The sequence below is a fragment of the Staurois parvus genome, unplaced genomic scaffold, assembly GCF_062004578.1.
Source record: "Staurois parvus isolate SC_StPar_1 unplaced genomic scaffold, SC_StPar_1.0 ptg000640l, whole genome shotgun sequence".
NCBI lineage: Eukaryota > Metazoa > Chordata > Amphibia > Anura > Ranidae > Staurois > Staurois parvus.
The window spans coordinates 518,791-537,505 of NW_028318436.1; the positions used below are offsets into that span (position 1 = coordinate 518,791).

An 18,715-nucleotide genomic window follows, 5' to 3' on the forward strand; every position below is an offset into this window, starting at 1 on the left:
TCAGGATCAAACAGCATTTTTACACAATGCAGAGGATTAACCCCTTAGGTTCCACAGTGAGTATAACAAGCATGCTTTACTGCATATACAGACTGATTTTACTGTTGTGGGTTTAGTAACACTTTAAGGGTGAGCCTCATTGCTCTTCTTCCCATGCAGCTTCGGCAGAATTCCTGAGCAGAGCCTTCCCCCAATATATTAGCAGCACACGGAGGAATACAAAACGCAGAAAAGCACAGGAAAATGCAGAACCTGAGTGAGCCCCTTCCCACCCGAGCATCCTGGAATACTTATTTGAGTTTTCCAGCTGTTGCTTGCAGAGAGATGAGACCACTTAGTAACGCATTTAAAATTCTGCTTCTTCATTGTATTTGCATAAGTGTACCTTGCAACAGCATCGTTCAGTACTGACTGTGAGAGTTTATTCACACTAACAGCTACATTTTTAGGACAGTGTTCTGGGATATATCTCCTAAGGTCTTCTGAGTACTATTTGGTCAGAAAAGGAATGCAGTGAAAGAACAAAAAGAGGGTGCACCAGCCTAACGCATTACCAATATACAACCTTTATTGAGGAAATCAAATCTTATACTCGCAAACTTCTTTTCGAGGGGAATCCCTTCTTCCTCAGAACCAGAGTTTTTAACTCTGAGGAAAAGGGTATTCCCCTTGAAACGCGTTAACCTCTGTAGACCAGCATGGCGTCATCCCAAGATAAGAACTTTGTGCAGTGGTTCTGGAGTTTGTTTCTGGATCTCATTGATGATCATGTTTATGAGTGAGTATAATATTTGGCTTGATTTCATGAGTACATGGTGTATGATGGTAATGCACTAGACTGGTGCACCCTCTTTGTTCTTTCAGTATTCAGTGAATTTGGACAACCCCAGTGTTAAAGAATATGGAAACCCAACATTTCATATTCCTGATATTTGCCTGCTGTACCATGTACTTATATGAAGTATCCTGATCTCTTTGTATTATTTCTGCAGCACTAACCTCTTGAGAGCCGCTGGATTTGTTTTTGAGTCAGTAATACAGTCCTTGAGCTGGTTTTTAGTTGTTTTTATTAAGGGGTTAACAAATTGGATGGGGTTATGGGGTGTATGGGATGCCCAAGGAACTGCAAACTTGAGGACAAATTTTTTAACAACAATACTGTACAAAAATGTGGACCAGAAATAGTAATTGTCTCTGTTAAGGAGTACTGAAGTCCCCTTGGTGAATCCTCCTCCTCCTCACCCAGCTGCACTGAGGGTATCCTTGGGCAAAGGGATTCCAAGATCTAGCAGTTAAGTAGTCCCGTATGAGATCTAGTTGGGTCTTGCACCTGACCACCCTCTTTCTTTATTGGTCCATTGGGTGTAGGAGTACTCACTGTCCTATCTATGGTGGGTTGGTAGCTGCTTTCAGGCATTTCACTGGGCTAGCTCCATCTCAGGATGCCCAAGATGTCCTCCCTAGGAGACTTTTGGCAGTGGAGATCCTCCTGTCCAGCAAGCACCCTGTACATAGGCTCTCCTCTCTGGGGCCCCCTCCCAGGCTCAGCATTTCGCCGGGCTAGCTCCATCTCAGGATGTCCAGGATGTCCTCCCTAGGAGACTTTTGGCAGTGGAGATCCTCCTGTCCAGCAACCAGCCTGTACGTAGGCTCCCCTCCCTGGGGCCCCCTCCCAGGCTCAACATTCCAGGAAGGGTGGGAGGGCTCCAGAAGCTGTGACTTGTAGAGCCTCCCAGCCTGTCCTCAGGTGAACTGCCTCACTCCCAGGCTGACTCATCATAGACTGCTACCCTCTGACTACAAAATAACAAAGCCTACCTACCTATTTGTGTGAAATTGTGTTCCTGCTTCTCCCTCTGCTTTTCCTGTTTAAAAATTGACCACACTAGACTCGAGAGCACAGCGTGGTCAGTTCTCCAGCTATGCTGGGAACTCGGTCTGCTTTCCTTCAATGATCAGACTTGTCCTGCTTTTATAAGGTATTTACTGGGTTTTCAAAGGCATTTGGTGCACACACAGTAGATGTTTATCCTTTGTGGCCATTAATGAGTATATTTAAATCAGAGGTTTTAGTTCCTGGAATTTGAATTACATCATTTTGACTTTGTTTTCCAGCAGCATGTTTTGTACACTCCTAGGGACATGAGCATGCTTCCTCTCATCCTGTTCCTACCACTCTGCTTCCCTTATCAAATTACAGTGTCTGGAGGTAGATGGTCTTAGACAAGCTGTGTTGCCATAGAATGCAATTAGAGTATCTCTTATTTTTATGGCACTAGGAAAAATAAATTCTCGCTGTGCAGTCGGGCAAATATGAACTGAGGTAGACTTGTTGATACCTTTTTTTTTTTTTTTTTTTGTTTTTTTTGTTTCCTATGCTTCTGAAGCAGTTTAAAAAATAAAAGCAGTATTCTCATTGTGGGTAACAACACAGACAGTTTCCACAGTGAAGCCCAGTATGGCAGGGCTCCGATGTCACTCCCTATTTTGAAGTGTGCGGATGGTTTGATATGTGAATCCTGGGTTGCAATTCTCTCAATCTTCAAAGCTATTCTGATCCCTGCAGGAGGATAATGACAGATCGCAGCTCCCGAATCACCCAGTACTCTCTGCGGTTTCTCATGAATAACCCAGATTCTTGGAAACTGTTGTGTCAGGGGGAAATTGTTCCAATTGCAATCTTATTGCTTTCATTGCCTCACAAAGTTGTGTATGTGTGAATTAATTAAAAAATAAATAAATATAGTTACAGCCCCTTTACTGATTTGAGTTCAGATGGATGGGTGCTTATGCAGCATAAGGCTCAACATGTGATGGATTAAATATGCCAAATTTTTCATTGACCCCTTGTAGACACAGTCACGTGGCATTGTACCAGTGGAGACCCCTGATTACTTACTATGGTACAGGTAGTCTACAGCTGTGGTCCATCAAGCCTCATGCACCTAGGAGAGACTGACCCATCTGTACCTGTCATAGGCAGGGCAGCATGGTAGTTGGTACTGTGGCCTTGCACCTTTGGGGTCCTGGGTTTGGTTTCCCACCAGAAACTCTATCTGCATGAAATTTGTATGTTCTCTCTGCTATCTGCCTGCTAAGCAGGGATGAGCAGACAGATCTCCCACTGAGCAGACAGATCCACTTAGCGGAGTCCACCCATGTGAAAGGGGCCTAAACTGTTAATTTAGGTATAGGGGTTGGTAAAAGCACTTTTCTTATCTGATCCTCCACTCCTATAGCAGAAAGTGCACTACCATGCTTCAGGAGTGAACTGTCCCTTGGCAGTATCATGTTCAATGCAGGGCTATAGACTCTGCATTGATCTTGATAATGCTGGAGCATGGCGGAGAAGATGCTGCAGGGGCCAGTCTAGCAGCGTGGAAGATATGGTAAGCAATTATTTTATTCTATCCCCCCTAAACCTAAATGAGCAGTTAACCCTTGCAGTGTGGACTCCCTAGAGTTGAGCTTTAATGCAACACACTAGTGTGAATTGGCCCTCAATGGCCAAAGCACAGCTTTCCCCTAAAACATGAATCCACCTTGCATGCTGGTTGTGTGCCGTATCCTCCTCCTTTTCCTCCATCTGAACTTTCAAATGTGTCCTAATAGGAGGCTTGGGGACGATGGCTGTCCAGGTATCAGAGTATGGTGTGACCTGGATTGTGGCTGTCTAGGTATTGGCGTATGGCATGGTCTGGATTGTGGCTGTCCAGGTATCGGCGTATGGCATGGTCTGGATTGTAGCTGTCCAGGTATCGGCGTATGGCATGATCTGGATTGTGGCTGTCCAGGTATCGGAGTATGGCATGACCTGGATTGTGGCTGTCCAGGTATCGGTGTATGGCATGGCCAGGATTGTGGCTGTCCAGGTATCGGAGTATGGCATGGCCAGGATTGTGGCTGTCCAGGTATCGGAGTATGGCATGGCCAGGATTGTGGCTGTCCAGGTATCGGAGTATGGCATGGCCAGGATTGTGGCTGTCCAGGTATCGGCGTATGGCATGGCCAGGATTGTGGCTGTCCAGGTATCGGCGTATGGCATGATCTGGATTGTGGCTGTCCAAGTATCGGCGTATGGTATGGTCAGGATTGTGGCTGTCCAGGTATCGGAGTATGGTATGGCCAGGATTGTGGCCGTCCAGGTATCGGAGTATGGTATGGCCAGGATTGTGGCCGTCCAGGTATCGGCGTATGGTATGGTCAGGATTGTGGCCGTCCAGGTATCGGAGTATGGTATGGCCAGGATTGTGGCCGTCCAGGTATCGGAGTATGGTATGGCCAGGATTGTGGCCGTCCAGGTATCGGAGTATGGTATGGCCAGGATTGTGGCCGTCCAGGTATCGGAGTATGGCATGGCCAGGATTGTGGCCGTCCAGGTATCGGAGTATGGCATGGCCAGGATTGTGGCCGTCCAGGTATCGGAGTATGGTATGGCCAGGATTGTGGCTGTCCAGGTATCGGAGTATGGTGTCACCTGTATGTTAGCCAGGCCTTATCACAAGAGAGCAGATGTACAGCATTGATGAATGTCTGGTTCCTTGGGATTGTGTGTGTGTCTGGAAGGAATTGTCAAGTAAACAGGATTGGAAAAGACGTCAGCAGCTGCGACATTGTGAGGGCGAGGGGGTGTGAGGTCTGTCATCGATGGCATTGAGGTGGGGGCAATTAGTGAAAACTGAGCATAGACAAAGAGATCAGTCATGGGGAAAAATATGAGGGTAAGAGGAGACAAGAATGCTGGGAGTAATGAGAGTGAATTAAGCCAGGCAGGCCACAGGCAGAGCACAATGTAATGGTTAGAAGATGGATATCCAGTCTGCCAAGCTTGTCCCTGTAGAATGAATGGCTGTGTGGTCACACCTGTTGTGTGCGGTCAGGGAATAGGGCCATTGTTAGTGACTCAGCTGTCAGAATGTGACGCAATGTTGGGATAAATTCTTCCTGTCTGGTACTGTGACTGGCTTTGGAAAAAAGAAGATAGTCCATAACACAAACAAGGCATGGTAAGTCAGAAATTGGGAAAAATCAACTTTATGTAGGCCACAGACAATACTAGAGACTAGTCCTTTGCCCTCTGCCTACCTTTTCCCCGCTTTCAAAGTTCAGTTCCTCTTTGTTCTTATAGTAGCTCGGTAGTGGGATTGTGTTCCAGGGAACCTAAAGGAGGATATCAGAGGGTCTAAGCCAGTGTTCTCCAAACTGCGGCCCACAGGGCACATGTGACCCTTTCCTTACCTTTATCTGGTCATTGGCACTATTCCTCCCACTAACACAATGCACTATTCCTCCCACTGACACCAGCAATGGGGCACTATTCCTCCCACTGACACCAGCGATGGGGCACTATTCCCACTATTATAAATGATGGGGCACTATTCCTCCCACTGATGCCAACAATTGGCAATATCCCCCCCACCAATACCAATGATGGGGTACTATTCCTCCTGCTGAACATATAATTTTATTACTCTCAGTGACATCCAAGCCTGAGGCATTGTTTACTCCAGGGCATTTTCTTCTCCCAGTGGCCACTATCTGGCCTCCCCCTAAAAACTGAAGTACAGTAATCTGGCCCTTAGTTTACAAAGTTTGGACAGCCCTGGTCTAAGCAATCATTTAGTGCAATCAATTTTTACACACACACACACACACACACTTTTGCAGCGAATACAGATCCCGTTAAAACAGACCTGCGCATATGGAAAAATCCACCTCTGTGCTACGCGTAAATTTAAAGTGAAATTGTGCATTCCCAAAAACAAATTTGCGCAGGTTCACTTCATGGCCCTGCCTTTGCTGTCCTTCTGTTTGCCCTCCTGCTGCTCCCTTCACCAGATGAAGTGAAGGGAAATTGACTTCTCACCTTCTCACCCACATATACACAATATTCAAATGTAAATGCATTTCAGAGACCTCTAAGAACCAAAACCTTCATTGCTCTACACGTTACATGTCGCTGTGCACACTGTAGTGAAGTCAATAAGTCTAAGTCCATTATTTATGGGTAACTCTAAACTGATGACCTGTAGAGGCTTTTAAAGCTTCACCTAAGGAAATGGGTGTACCAAAGTTTGTTGCCATTTTGGGGGGCAAATGCAGTTTTAAGTTTTTACATGTTAGGTATCTGTTTGCTCGACACAACCTCATGATTTATTAGGCACAAGTATTCAGTAAAAAAATATGCTATATGTTTCTTTGGTAAAATATAAATGATAGTGACATAAAAATCTGGCGTGTGTGTATATACGTATGTAGTTGTGCTCGAAAGTTTGCATGCCCTACCCTCCCCCCCAGTCTTTGCTTTTGCTTTGCTGTATCCTATCTCGAGTTTAACCCTAGGCTTGTGTTTCTTTCTGTTTTTTTTCCTCTCATCTCCAACTTCTAACATTCTGCTAAAACATTGTAATAGTACTGCTTGGACCTTGAAGAAGGGGACATGCCCCGAAAGCTTGTCCTCAAAATTGTATGTTAGTGCAAATTAAAAAGTATCATGGACAGTACTCAGTTGTTTCATATCCTGGCAGAAATTGTGAAATTTTGGCATTGATATTAAAAATATGACTGATCATGCAAAAAAATGCTCTTTTATTGAAGGATGATGATCATATGAAGCTATTTATTATCAAATAGTTGTTTGGCTCCTTTTTAAATCATAATAACAGAAATCACCCAAATGGCCATGATCAAAAGTTTACATGCCCTGGAATGTTTGGCCTTGGAACAGACACACAAGGTGACACACACGGGTTAAAATGCCAATTAGAGGTTAATGTCCCACATCTGTGCCTTTTTTAAATTGAAATTAGTGTCAGTGTATAACACCCAACCCGTACTCTTCGCTTCTCATAAGACCTCCTACTTTCTAGCTCCCTGGTCTCCTCCCACGCCCAACTGCAGGACTTCTACAGGACTTCCCCCATCCTCTGGAACTTACTACCCCAGTCCATCAGACTGTCACCTACCCTCCTCACGTTTAGGCGCACCCTGAAAACCCATCTCTTCAGGGAAGCCTACCCCACCCTCACCTAACAGCCGATCTCCTCCACTCCTCCTACCACTCCATCCCCCACAGCCACTTCCTCCTGTACCACTCTCCCCTCCCTCCTAGATTGTAAGCTCGGAAGAACAGAGCCCTTGACCCCCTCGTGTTTTGTTACTGTATTGTCTCATGTACTTTCCCCAACTATAATGTACAGCGCTGAGCAAACCTTTTGGCACTATATAAATACTGTATAATAATAATATTAATAATAGTCAGTTTGTTAGCTCTTACGTGGTAGCACTGACTAGGCTAGATAATGGGCCATGGGGATCAGAAAAGAACTGTCAAAAGTCCTGCATAACAAGGTAATGGAACTTTATAAAGATGGAAAAGGACATAAAAAGATGTCCAAAGCCTTGAATATGCCAATCAGTACTGTTAAATCACCTATTAAGAAGTGGAAAGTTCGGGGATCTCTTGATACCAAGCCAAGGTCAGGTAGACCAAAAAAGATAGAAGCCACAACTGCCAGAAGAATTGTTCAGGATACAAAGGGAAACGCATGGGTAACCACAAGAAAAATACAGGCTGCTCTGGAAAAAGACAGTGTGGTTGTTTTGAAGGAGCACAATAAGATGACACTTGAACAAAAATTAGCTGCATGGTAGAGGTGCCAGAAAGAAGCCTTTACTGCATCAATGACACAAAAGCCCGGTTAAGCATGTTAAGGTGTTGTCGGGCATATTGTAACCGGGCATTTCTGTGGCATTGGTGCAGTAAAAGCTTCTTTCTGGCTCTTCGATCAAACCGCTCATTTTTGTTCAAGTATAACTGTATTGTACTCCTTAAAAACAACCGCACCACCTTTTCCAGAGCAGCCTGTATTTCTTTTGAGGTTTCCTGTGGGTTTTTCTTTGAATCCCGGACAATTCTTCTGTCAGTTGTGGCTGCAATCTTTCTTGGTCTACCTGACCTTGGCTTGGTATCGAGATCCACGAACGTTCCACTTCTTAATAGGTGATTTAGCAGTACTGATTGGCATATTCAAGGCTTTGAATATCTTTTTATGTCCTTTTCCATCTGCAGGGTGTTTGCTTTCAGAAAATATATAATGTTTTGGGGGGTTACGTAACCTTGAGGCCTAAAATTATTTTTTAAATGTGTGCAAAAAAGGCTGTGGCAGCAGAAGGGTTGAATGTCTGAGATACATCAGATAAATGAGAGCTGAGATCTATTTGCTTGTAATGAGTAATATAGAATTTTAGATACATAAGTCCCTGATGATGACATTCTCATGTCCTGTTTGGGGTGGTGGTGGTGAGGACTCAGAAATCTATATTTTATCTGTGTCTGCATTAAGAATCTGACACAACTCCAGATTGCACAATTGCACTTACTCACTCACTCTGGCCCTATCATATGACATTGGAGAGGTGTCTCTATCCTCTTATCTTCTTCCAGTATGTGTTAAACAACTAGACAAAAATCTATCATTAAACTGAATAGAAATATCCGATCTCTCTTTCTTTTTTCTTTTTTTCTTTTTCTTTTCCTTTCTTTTCTTTTTCTTTTCCTTTCTTTTCTTTTTCTTTTCCTTTCTTTTCTTTTTCTTTTCCTTTCTTTTCTTTTTCTTTCCTTTCTTTTCTTTTTCTTTCCTTTCTTTTCTTTTTTTCCTTTTCTTTCTTTTCTTTTTCCTTTTCTTTCTTTTCTTTTTCCTTTTCTTTTCCTTTCTTTTCTTTTTCTTTTCCTTTCTTTTCTTTCTTTTTCTTTCCTTCGTTCCTTCTTTTCCTTTTCCTTTTCCTTTCCCTTTCCTTTTCCTTTTCTTTCCTTTCCTTTTCCTTTTCCTTTTCTTTCCTTTTTCCTTTTCTTTCCTTTTTCCTTTTCTTTCCTTTTTCCTTTTCTTTCCTTTTTCCTTTTCTTTCCTCTTTCCTCTTTCCTTTTCCATTTCCTTTTCTTTCCTTTCCTTTTTCGTTTTTCTTTCCTTTTTCCTTTTTCCTTTTTCCTTCTCCTTCCTTTTCCTTCCTTTTTTTTTCCTTTTCTTTCCTTTTTCCTTTTTCCTTCTCCTTCCTTTTCCTTCCTTTTCTTTCCTTTTCCTTCCTTTTCCTTCCTTTTTTTCCTTTTTTTCCTTTTTCTTTTCTTTTCTTTTCTTTTCTTTCTCTCTTTTCCTTTTTTTTCTTTTTCCTTTTCTTTTCTTTCTCTCTTTTCCTTTTCCTTTTTCTTTTCTTTTCTTTCTCTCTTTTCCTTTTCCTTTCCTCTCTCCATACACTGGTAGATTATTCATACAAAAAAATTTCAACATACATTCGATTAACGCTAACTTGACGAACGGCATTTGAAAGCACATCAAAATCCCACTTGCTCTTAACATTCGATCTTGGAATATATGCAATTTCCTGAATGAATCCACATACACTGCTAGAAAATCATTTGTTCGAGAAAAATTTTCCATCCTGCTCCTTCAAATTTTTACATCACTACAGTAGAAAACGAACATAAAGTAGACCCCACTAACGATTAGAAACTTGAACTAGTGTCCCAAAAAAATATTTTTGAACCAAATTCTTCTGGTGTATGGCTGGCTTTAGTCCCTTTTGTAAATATCTAATTGCCTCTATGTGGAATCTCCCCTCTCAGTTTGTCTGTTTGGCCCATGTCACCAAGACAGAAAGTGAGAGGAAATCCTTCATTTTAGAATGAGTAAATCTTCCAATGAGCCTGCCTGTCCTGGTGACAACTGTCTAAGGAACATTTTCTCACATTGTAGAGATTTCCCCTCTTTTCCTGTTGTCGCTGGGACAGGAAATTGAAGAGAAATCTCTGTACCTGGGTACTTGCTAGATCTTCGTCTACTTTTCACATTTGTTATCGATCGTTTCTGGCCAGGCTGGGTTCTCTGACTTTCTGTTGATACAGATTGTTTTCAGGAATGACTGCAGCATGGCTCCCATCAAGCAGAGCAGAGGCCACGACAGCTACTGGAGGGGAGGATTCTGCTCTCTCCTCCCTCCATTGACCACCTGTGAATGCGCCCCACATGGGGAATGTACGCAACTGGAGCCACCTTGGGAGTCCCGCTTGACACTGACACAATTGAACACCACTTGTGTGGTTTAGGGTTAGAGGCCCTGAACCTTTCATGCATGTTTTTTGTGTGCTGTGATTTCACAGTTCACTTTTATTGTTCACAGAGGACTCGACAAGCACTGTACCATGGAGCTCCGAAAAAAGGAAAAAAAAAACTTGTGGGAATATATAATATCATATGGGAGCCAGCTTGATAGCAGCGTGGCCCTAGTGGTCAGTGAGAGGACTGGCCTAATAGCAGAACAGCCCATGTTGCATTGATTCTGTCAATGATCATACCCCACTCTGTATGGACAGAACTAGGAGCACTTTTATCACCAACGCTGGCTACTTGTGCGAGACATTACTGCAGTTCAGTAGGGTATGTTGGGAGCCATTGATGAGTGCAATATAATGAAACCAATGCAACTCCAATTTTTCCTCCCACTGACACCATCAGAGCAGCATTCTTGTCGTCCCATTGACACCGGCAGGGCAGTATTCATTTCCTCCCACTGACACCGGCACAGCGGCGTTTGTTCCTCTGGCCGGCACGGCGGCGTTTGTTCCTCTGGCCGGCACGGCGGCGTTTGTTCCTCTGGCCGGCACGGCGGCGTTTGTTCCTCTGGCCGGCACGGCGGCGTTTGTTCCTCTGGCCAATGATGGCACAGTGGCATCTTCAATTTGCTATGACGTGCCAATGTTATATCAGTGAACGCCACAACCATTAAATAAGTTTAGGTGTCTAATGTGCTCCACCTCTTGTCCCACCCCCACTCTCAGGCCTGTTGATTTACACACATTCCCAGGTATGGAAATCTCCCCAACAGGGCACAGACCAGAAAATTTAGCTGATGAATTTTTACATTTCTCTACTCTGCCCAAAACTATAATAACCTCCCCCCCCCCCCCCAAAAAAAAAACCCACTTTAATAAAGTAGTTGTGGTGGCGCTTCCTCTAGTCACAGGCCCTGGAGTAGCTGCCCCCTCTTTTTAGGGCCAATTTACACCAGCAGCTACATTTGAATGCATGTGCTGGGGTGCGGTTTGAGGGCAGTTATACTGAAGCTCAGTAAGCCGTGCATTGCACTGTTTAGGACCTGTTCATAACACTTGTGTTAGGACTGTGTTTGACTATTTTGGACAGCACAGTCCCAATGCAAGACCAGGCAAAAGCCTCGTCCCCAATCTTACCAGTACATACCACTGTATTGCTGTGATGTGTGCTGAAAAAAGTACAGCACTGCAACATAGTGATATGAATTGACTTCACTGGGAACAGGACTTGTTGCTTTGTCTTGTGTTGGAACTGGGCTGCCTATCACAGCCCCGATGCACCTGATGGGAATGGGCCCTTAAGGTGCCGAGAGATGTGGAGCCTACTGAGCTGCCAGTCATGAACCAACCTGGAAAAGGTTTGGTTGTAGTTTACTACTAGTTGCAGTTCAGTACTAGTTGTACCTGGTACGTGCAAATCATAGGGGTTTGGGGTGTCCATATGTTCCTATAGATATGGAATGTTTTATTTCATGGTTGTCTTCATCTACAAATGTCCAATTTGTCCTACAGTTCTGTCCTCTTCTCTACAGGTTTCGTGCTGAGCATCGTGTAATGACCTCAAATGTCGTCAAAGCAGCTTCTCCATTGGCTAGCGCTGTGACAGGTAAGTCATTTCACATCCTGTCCCATCAAAGAAGAGGGTAGGCTGTCCTGAACGTTCCCAAATATTTACTCTGAATTTTTTTCTAGAATTGTACCACTGCCAAGTTTAAATCAATTTGCAGAGATTATACTTGAAATCTCTCTTTCCCGTATCCATTAGGCTATTCTAAAGTTTGTTTGAGAACAAGATTACAAGTTTGCTTCACTTGAAGCTGATATCCACTTGAAGGTACAGCTTTTTCTGACACATTTTGTCTCCATTTAAAAATCAGTATTTTTTGCTACAAAATTACTTAGAACCCCCAAACATATATAGCCCTAGAGAATAAAATGAGGCGGGTTTTGCAATTTGTTATGTTGCATGATATTTGCACGGTGATTTTTTTTTTTTAACAGTTTTTTGGGAAAAAATACACTTTCGTGAATTTTAATGCATGCAAACTCGAAATAATACCCAGTTTTTGGTAAAATATAGAATATGATGTTATGCCAAGTAAATAGATACCAAACATGTCGCGCTTTAAAAATGCACACGCTTGTGGACAGGTGCCAAATTGTGTTTCTTAAAAATCTCCATAGGTGATGTTTTATAATCCTTTTCCAGGTTATTAGTTTAGTGTTACAGAAGAGGTCTAATGCTAAAGTTATTGCTCTAGCTTTGGTGCTTGCGGCAATACCTCACATGTGTGGTGCGATCGTTGTTTACGTATGCTTCCTTGCTTTTGTCTTTGCAAAAGGCGACGGGTGCTTTAACTTTTTTTTTTTTACACTTTTTTTTTTTTTATCTCATTCATTGCTGTCACAGGGAATGTAAACATCCTTTGTGACAGCAATAAGCAGTGACAGGTACTCTTTACTGAGAGATCTGAGGATTATTAGACCCCAGCCCTCTGTTGTGCCCTAAAAGCATCTGATCACCCCAAGATTGGTATGATTATATACTTTCCCATTTTAAAAACGGTGCTATTTTACATCCGGGAAACTGAAAATGACAATAGTACTCATCGCTTCTGGTTTCCTGTGTCAGAGGTCATCAGAGACCTTCCGATCCTCTGATGGCTCTGTGTTAAGCAGGAAAAAGCATCTGGGATCTCCGGTGGGATGGAGATCCTAGAGAGGCACTAGTGGGCAGCGAAGGGGGTGGAGGAGTGTGATGGCCATCGGCTACCAGACCAAAGTCATCCCACGGACCAAAAAAACTAAATTGGGATGATGCTTGCAGCTACAGGCATCATCCCGTTACAACCATTGAAGCCTGTAACATATATGTACGTTAGCGTGTCTTCAAGTGGATATTTTAGTTTTGCCTGGTGACTTGACTCTCCCCTGATGGCTTCCTATGTGTTCTACCCTGTGATATCAAATTTTCCCCAAACTCTTTTGTGTCTTTGCACCCATTGCTTGTCCATAGTGTCTCTCGGTAATTCTACATTGTTATTATATTCTCAAAACTGGAAGAGCTATTACTCTGATTCTGAATATGGATATAAGGTACCTGCACTGAAGATTAGTCATTTGATGTCCATGGAAATTGGTTTTGCAGCTTTATTCCAGTTTCTTTTGTGGGAGGCAGTTAAATAACAGCTGAGATCCGTTTTCTGAGAAATTGCTGGATGGGAAGTCAGCTGTGTGTTGGAAAATGTGTCTCCCATCTTTCCTATGTTCAGCTTTGTATCTCCTGTCCTGATTATCTTAAAACCCCACTGAAATTTCAGTTTAAATTGGCTGCATACTGTACTTTCAGATGAATAGAATAAAAGGTGTTCTAAGTCTTACGATTCATTTTCTTTAGAAAAGTAGAAAAGCTTATACCCTGCCATCATGCTGCAAAGAAGGACCCATTCTCACTGTGTGGAAGCAGTGGTCTCTCTGCAGAGGTCTGACACGCCACCTGCTGGGCCTGTGTTAGAGCAAAGCTCATGATTGGAGAGATCTAGCTCTGACTCTGCGGGGGGGGGGGGGGTGGACCGCTGCAGAGAGATTACTGCTTCCACACAGACGGATGAGGTAATTTCTTTGTCAGCTGCTCTCTCCAGCTATTAGCGTATATCTTGCACCGCAACACAACTGATTGGCTCCTTGTAGCTTCTACCTCTCCCAGTCTGAACTATGATCTACAGGCAAGGCAAGGGGCTGATAGCAGGTCAGATTCTGGTACATACAGTGGGGCAAAAAAGTATTTAGTCAGCCACCAATTGTGCAAGTTCTCCCACTTAAAAAGATGAGAGAGGCCTGTAATTGGCATCATAGGTAGACCTCAACTATGAGAGATAAAATGAGGAAATAAAATCCAGACAATCACATTGGCTAATTTGGAAAGAATTTATTTGCAAACTATGGTGGAAAATAAGTATTTGGTTACCTACAAACAAGCAAGATTTCTGGCCCTCACAGACCTGTACCTTCTTCTTTAAGAGGCTCCTTTTGTCCTGCACTCATTACCTGTATCAATGGCACCTGTTTGAGGTTGTGGACAGGTGTCTTTTATACTGATAACAAGTTCAAACAGTCACACTCCAAACTCCACTATGGTGAAGACCAAAGAGCTGTCAAAGGACACCAGAAACAAAATTGTAGACCTGCACCAGGCTGGGAAGACTGAATCTGCAATAGGCAAGCAGCTTGGTGTGAACAAATCAACTGTGGGAGCAATGATTAGAAAATGGAAGACATACAAGACCACTAGTGAATGACCTGCAGAGAGCTGGGACCAACGTAACAAAGGCTACCATCAGTAACACACTACGCCACCAGGGACTCAGATCCTGCAGTGCCAGACGTGTCCCCCTGCTTAAGCCAGTACATGTCTGGGCCCGTCTGAAGTTTGCTAGAGAGCATTTGGATGATCCAGAAGAGGATTGGGAGAATGTCATATGGTCAGATGAAACCAAAATAGAACTGTTTGGTAGAAACACAACTCATCATGTTTGGAGGAGAGAGAATGCTGAGTTGCATCCAAAGAACACCATACCTACTGTGAAGCATGGGGGTGGCAACATCATGCTTTGGGGCTGTTTCTCCACAAAGGGACCAGGACGACTGATCCATGTACAGGACAAAATGAATGGGGCCATGTATTGTGACATTTTGAGTGCAAACCTCCTTCCATCAGCAAGGGCATTGAAGATGAAACGTGGCTGGGTCTTCCAACATGACAATGATCCCAAACATACCGCCTGGGCATCAAAGGAGTGGCTTCGTAAGAAGCATTTCAAGGTCCTGGAGTGGCCTAGCCAGTCTCCAGATCTCAACCCCATAGAAAACCTTTGAAGGGAGTTGAAAGTCTGTGTTGCCCAGCGACAGCCCCAAAATATCACTGCTCTAGAGGAGATCTGCATGGAGGAATGGGCCAACAGTGTGTGCCAACCTTGTGAAGACTTACAGGAAACGTTTGACCTCTGTCATTGCCAACAAAGGATATATAACAAAGTATTGAGACGAACTTTTGATAGTGACCAAATACTTATTTTCCACCATAATTTGCAAATAAATTCTTTCCAAATCAGCCAATGTGATTGTCTGGATTTTTTTTTTCTCATTTTGTCTCTCAAAGTTGAGGTCTACCTATGATGCCAATTACAGGCCTCTCTCATCTTTTTAAGTGGTAGAACTTGCACAATTGGTGGCTGACTAAATACTTTTTTGCCCCACTGTACACTGTTTTCATTTAAAAACAGGCCAGTGGCATTTTCAAATTGAGCGTCCAGCCATGGCCCCCTTCAGATGAATGTCTACCCAAAAGTGTGAGGTTTCCCCAAAAATCCACACCATTGTCCAAGTATGCAGCCTGGCAGGCCAGGAAAGGGGAAAGAACAGCATGTGCTCCCACCCTTCCTTTTTTTGAACTGTACCAGTCCACATACCCTCAACATAAAGGGGCACATTTTCGGGGGGGACACCCCTGACAAAGCACCTTGTCCCCATATTGAGGAGGACAAGAGTTATTTCCCCAAAACCTTGTCCTGGCGGTTGTCAGGGGGACAGGGAGATTATTGAGATTTGAAAGTCCCCTTTAAAAATAAATCCCCACCCTGATACCACCTTTTCTTTATGTGAATGAGTAAGGAGTAAATTAAATACAAACAGTCCTTTATTAAAAAAAGGGAAAAATGTCCCAGTGCATACATTGATCATCATTCACATCTTCTAGCAATGTAGATGCTCACCAATTAAGATGAATGACACCCACCTAAAGAAAAAAGCCGAAAACCGATTTGAGCCGTCATCGGAATTATAATGGAGGAGTGGAGGTATTGGTGACATCATTGCCGAAATATTGCCATGGCCATATTTCGTTATTACCGAAATATGACCATTTGGCCATATTTGGGCAATGTTACCCTATCTATGCCCTTTGCATAGATAAGTGAATGGGTTGGGTAATGTCAGTGGTTGTTAAGGGCTCGATAGGTGCAGACACCTACTGCTTCCTTAGCAACCATTGACAGCACAAAGCTGTCGTGTTTGTCCACGTCAAACACCCTAAAGATTCAACTTTTGGACAAATGCCCAAATGGTGAATGTTTGGACCAAACACGTGGCTCGTCCCTATTCCTCAGGAACTGTAGAGAAGGCGGTACATGTATTAAACTGTGTCATATATGGATAAAGCATCCAAGCCCAATTTACTCTCAAGGGGACACAATAGGGGTTTAAAAAGTAGGGGTCCAAAGCACCAAAGTAGATCAGTACTTAAAAGGTCTTAAACTAGCCATACAGTGTAATATTTCTTTAGTTCAGCCCTGAGGGTTGAACAAGTGAACTATATGGATTCCTCCATCCATGGTAATCAGTGTGGATGGAGGAATCTCCCCTGCCACCTGTTGAATCTGAGAGCTGGCACTCACAGTTGGTGGAGTACCCAAAACCTGGCTGCATCTCATGGCATGCAACCTTCGTCCGACAATTTTTTGCTTTGCTCCTTCAATTTTTAGATCAAAGAAATTGAGTCAGGAGGGAGGGTTCCAAGATGACAAACCAAGGGCTCGAATTTTGTCCGATTTCATAAGCAACCTGATGAAATCTTTGTGTATGGCCAGCCTAAGCCTCTTTAACATCAAGACATTTTAACTGAATTTCATAGATGTGAATTTACTTCTAATTCTCCAAATGCAGAGCAGTGGATAGGCTATGTTCAGAGGGGTCTTGTCTATGCAGAATGTCCCAGTATAAAGCCATAACTCTTATGCCTGCTCAAAATAATATATGATTGAGACTTGTCACATTTTGCAGGTTCTAGGGTGACTCTCAATATAGAGATGGTAAAGGATAGTTTTCACAATCCAAAATTATTTATTTATTTCAGGTACTTGTATAGCGCCGTCCATTTACGCAGCGCTTTACATATATATAGTACATTCATATCGGTCCCTAACCCTCCAAGGGGTGTACAATCTAAGGTCCCTAACTTACATTCATACATACACATACTAGGGCCAATTTAGACAGGAGCCAATTCACCTACCAGCATGTCTTTGGAGTGTGGGAGGAAACTGGAGTACCCGGAGGAAACCTACGCAGGCACAGGGAGAACATGCAAACTCCAGGCAGGTGGTGCCGTGGTTTAGATTCAAACCAATGACCCTAGTACTGCCAGGTGGAAGTGCTAACCATTTAGTCACTGTGCTGCCTGTGGCCATGTACTGAGACCCCTCCAATGCAGAGGGAAGAGGTCAGTCTCCCAAACAATAAAATCCCACACGGGTTCTTACTCTCCTTCACTCCATTCAAAATGTAAGGAACAATTTCCCATACAGTGGGGTTGTGCCCGCACTGCATGGGCTAACTGCTCGTTTTTGTCTAGGGGTTTACAGAGTAGGCATATACTCCCCTAAAAAGGCGCTCCTCCAAGAGCAAGGCCAATCCCTGCCACTCCTGCCCCCATGCATGCTAGCGGTCCTGTGCATGGACTGTTCCTGACATTATCACGCCCATAGACCGGCTCTGGATGTGAGGGTGGCAGGAACAGTCCACCGCTGGATGTGGGGGAGTGCGGTTTTCTGGAGGATCGAAGAATTGAGTAAGTATAGCCTTTCTGTGCACATCTGGACAAAACAAGCCGTTAACCCATGCAGTGTGGGCACAGCCCCAGTGCACATGGGATGAAAAAAAAAAAACAATTATTTATATAAGTTCTGCTTTAAATAACAAAAAAAAAGAATGTGGGCTCTACATTCACTTTTAAACTCTGCTTTGTGAATTCTCTTAACAAATACATTTTAAGGCCCTGCTCACATGTAGGTGATTTGAAAATCACCGCAATTTTGCACCCGTGTGCCATTCACTCTTGAGAAATGCACAGACAGCACCCCATTCAAGTTAATGAGTTGCCCTTACGAGCGACACGGGTTTCTGCATGGGAACCTGCATTTTATGTGATATGTAAACAGGGCTTTACTAGAAAAAAAAAAAAGTTTAGGTATCATTGACAAATCCATCTGTAAATAATTAATTTGTTTTTTATCTTAACAGACGTGGACACAAAAGAGGCTGAGTTGCTGCCAAAAAAATTTTGGCTTGTTGGCTCTTTAAATAAAATTAAAGAGCGTCCAGCATGTGATCTCCGCACGGTCTCACGGCCCCGACACAAACAGAGGCCAGTGTCGCCGCACCAGACAAAGACCTAACACAGCAACACAATAGAGGGATTGAGCCGGGTCCAACAGTGGCAGAGGGCAGGGGAGGGGGTGTGATTTGGGGGGGGGGGGGACCGCCTGTAGTAATATGGCAAGTCATTAGCCCAGTTATTAATCCACCAATGGAATTCTCCCGATGTCAGAATGTATGCAGGTCAGGGAGGGGGACCATTCAGAGTCATGCTGTCCTGGAACTCTGGTAAGATTACGAGATTTCAATGTGTTAGTTAACTACCAGATAACGTGGCTTATCACAGTACAAGCCAGGTGGGGCTATGCTCCAGAGCATGTGTATTGAATTGCCTTCCTTCTACACTGTAAGTAGATCCATTCTTTTCTATATAATTATACATTCCAAGGAACCGGGTTA

The 18,715-nt window shown here is 43.5% G+C and overlaps 1 protein-coding gene across 2 annotated transcripts in view; it reads left to right on the forward strand.

The window, feature by feature from the left end:
* AGPAT1 (1-acylglycerol-3-phosphate O-acyltransferase 1) overlaps positions 1–18,715 on the forward strand; it is a 101,589-nt gene that overhangs the window by 26,028 nt on the left and 56,846 nt on the right. The window contains exon 3 of one of the 2 annotated variants that reach the window (XM_089693921.1): positions 11,638–11,711. In XM_089693921.1, coding sequence (XP_089550047.1) covers positions 11,660–11,711 — 52 coding nt within the window. In that variant the 5' untranslated portion in view covers positions 11,638–11,659. Of the gene's footprint in view, positions 1–11,637; positions 11,712–18,522; positions 18,545–18,715 lie in introns of those variants that run through there. The other variant, XM_089693919.1, reaches the window with a different exon arrangement.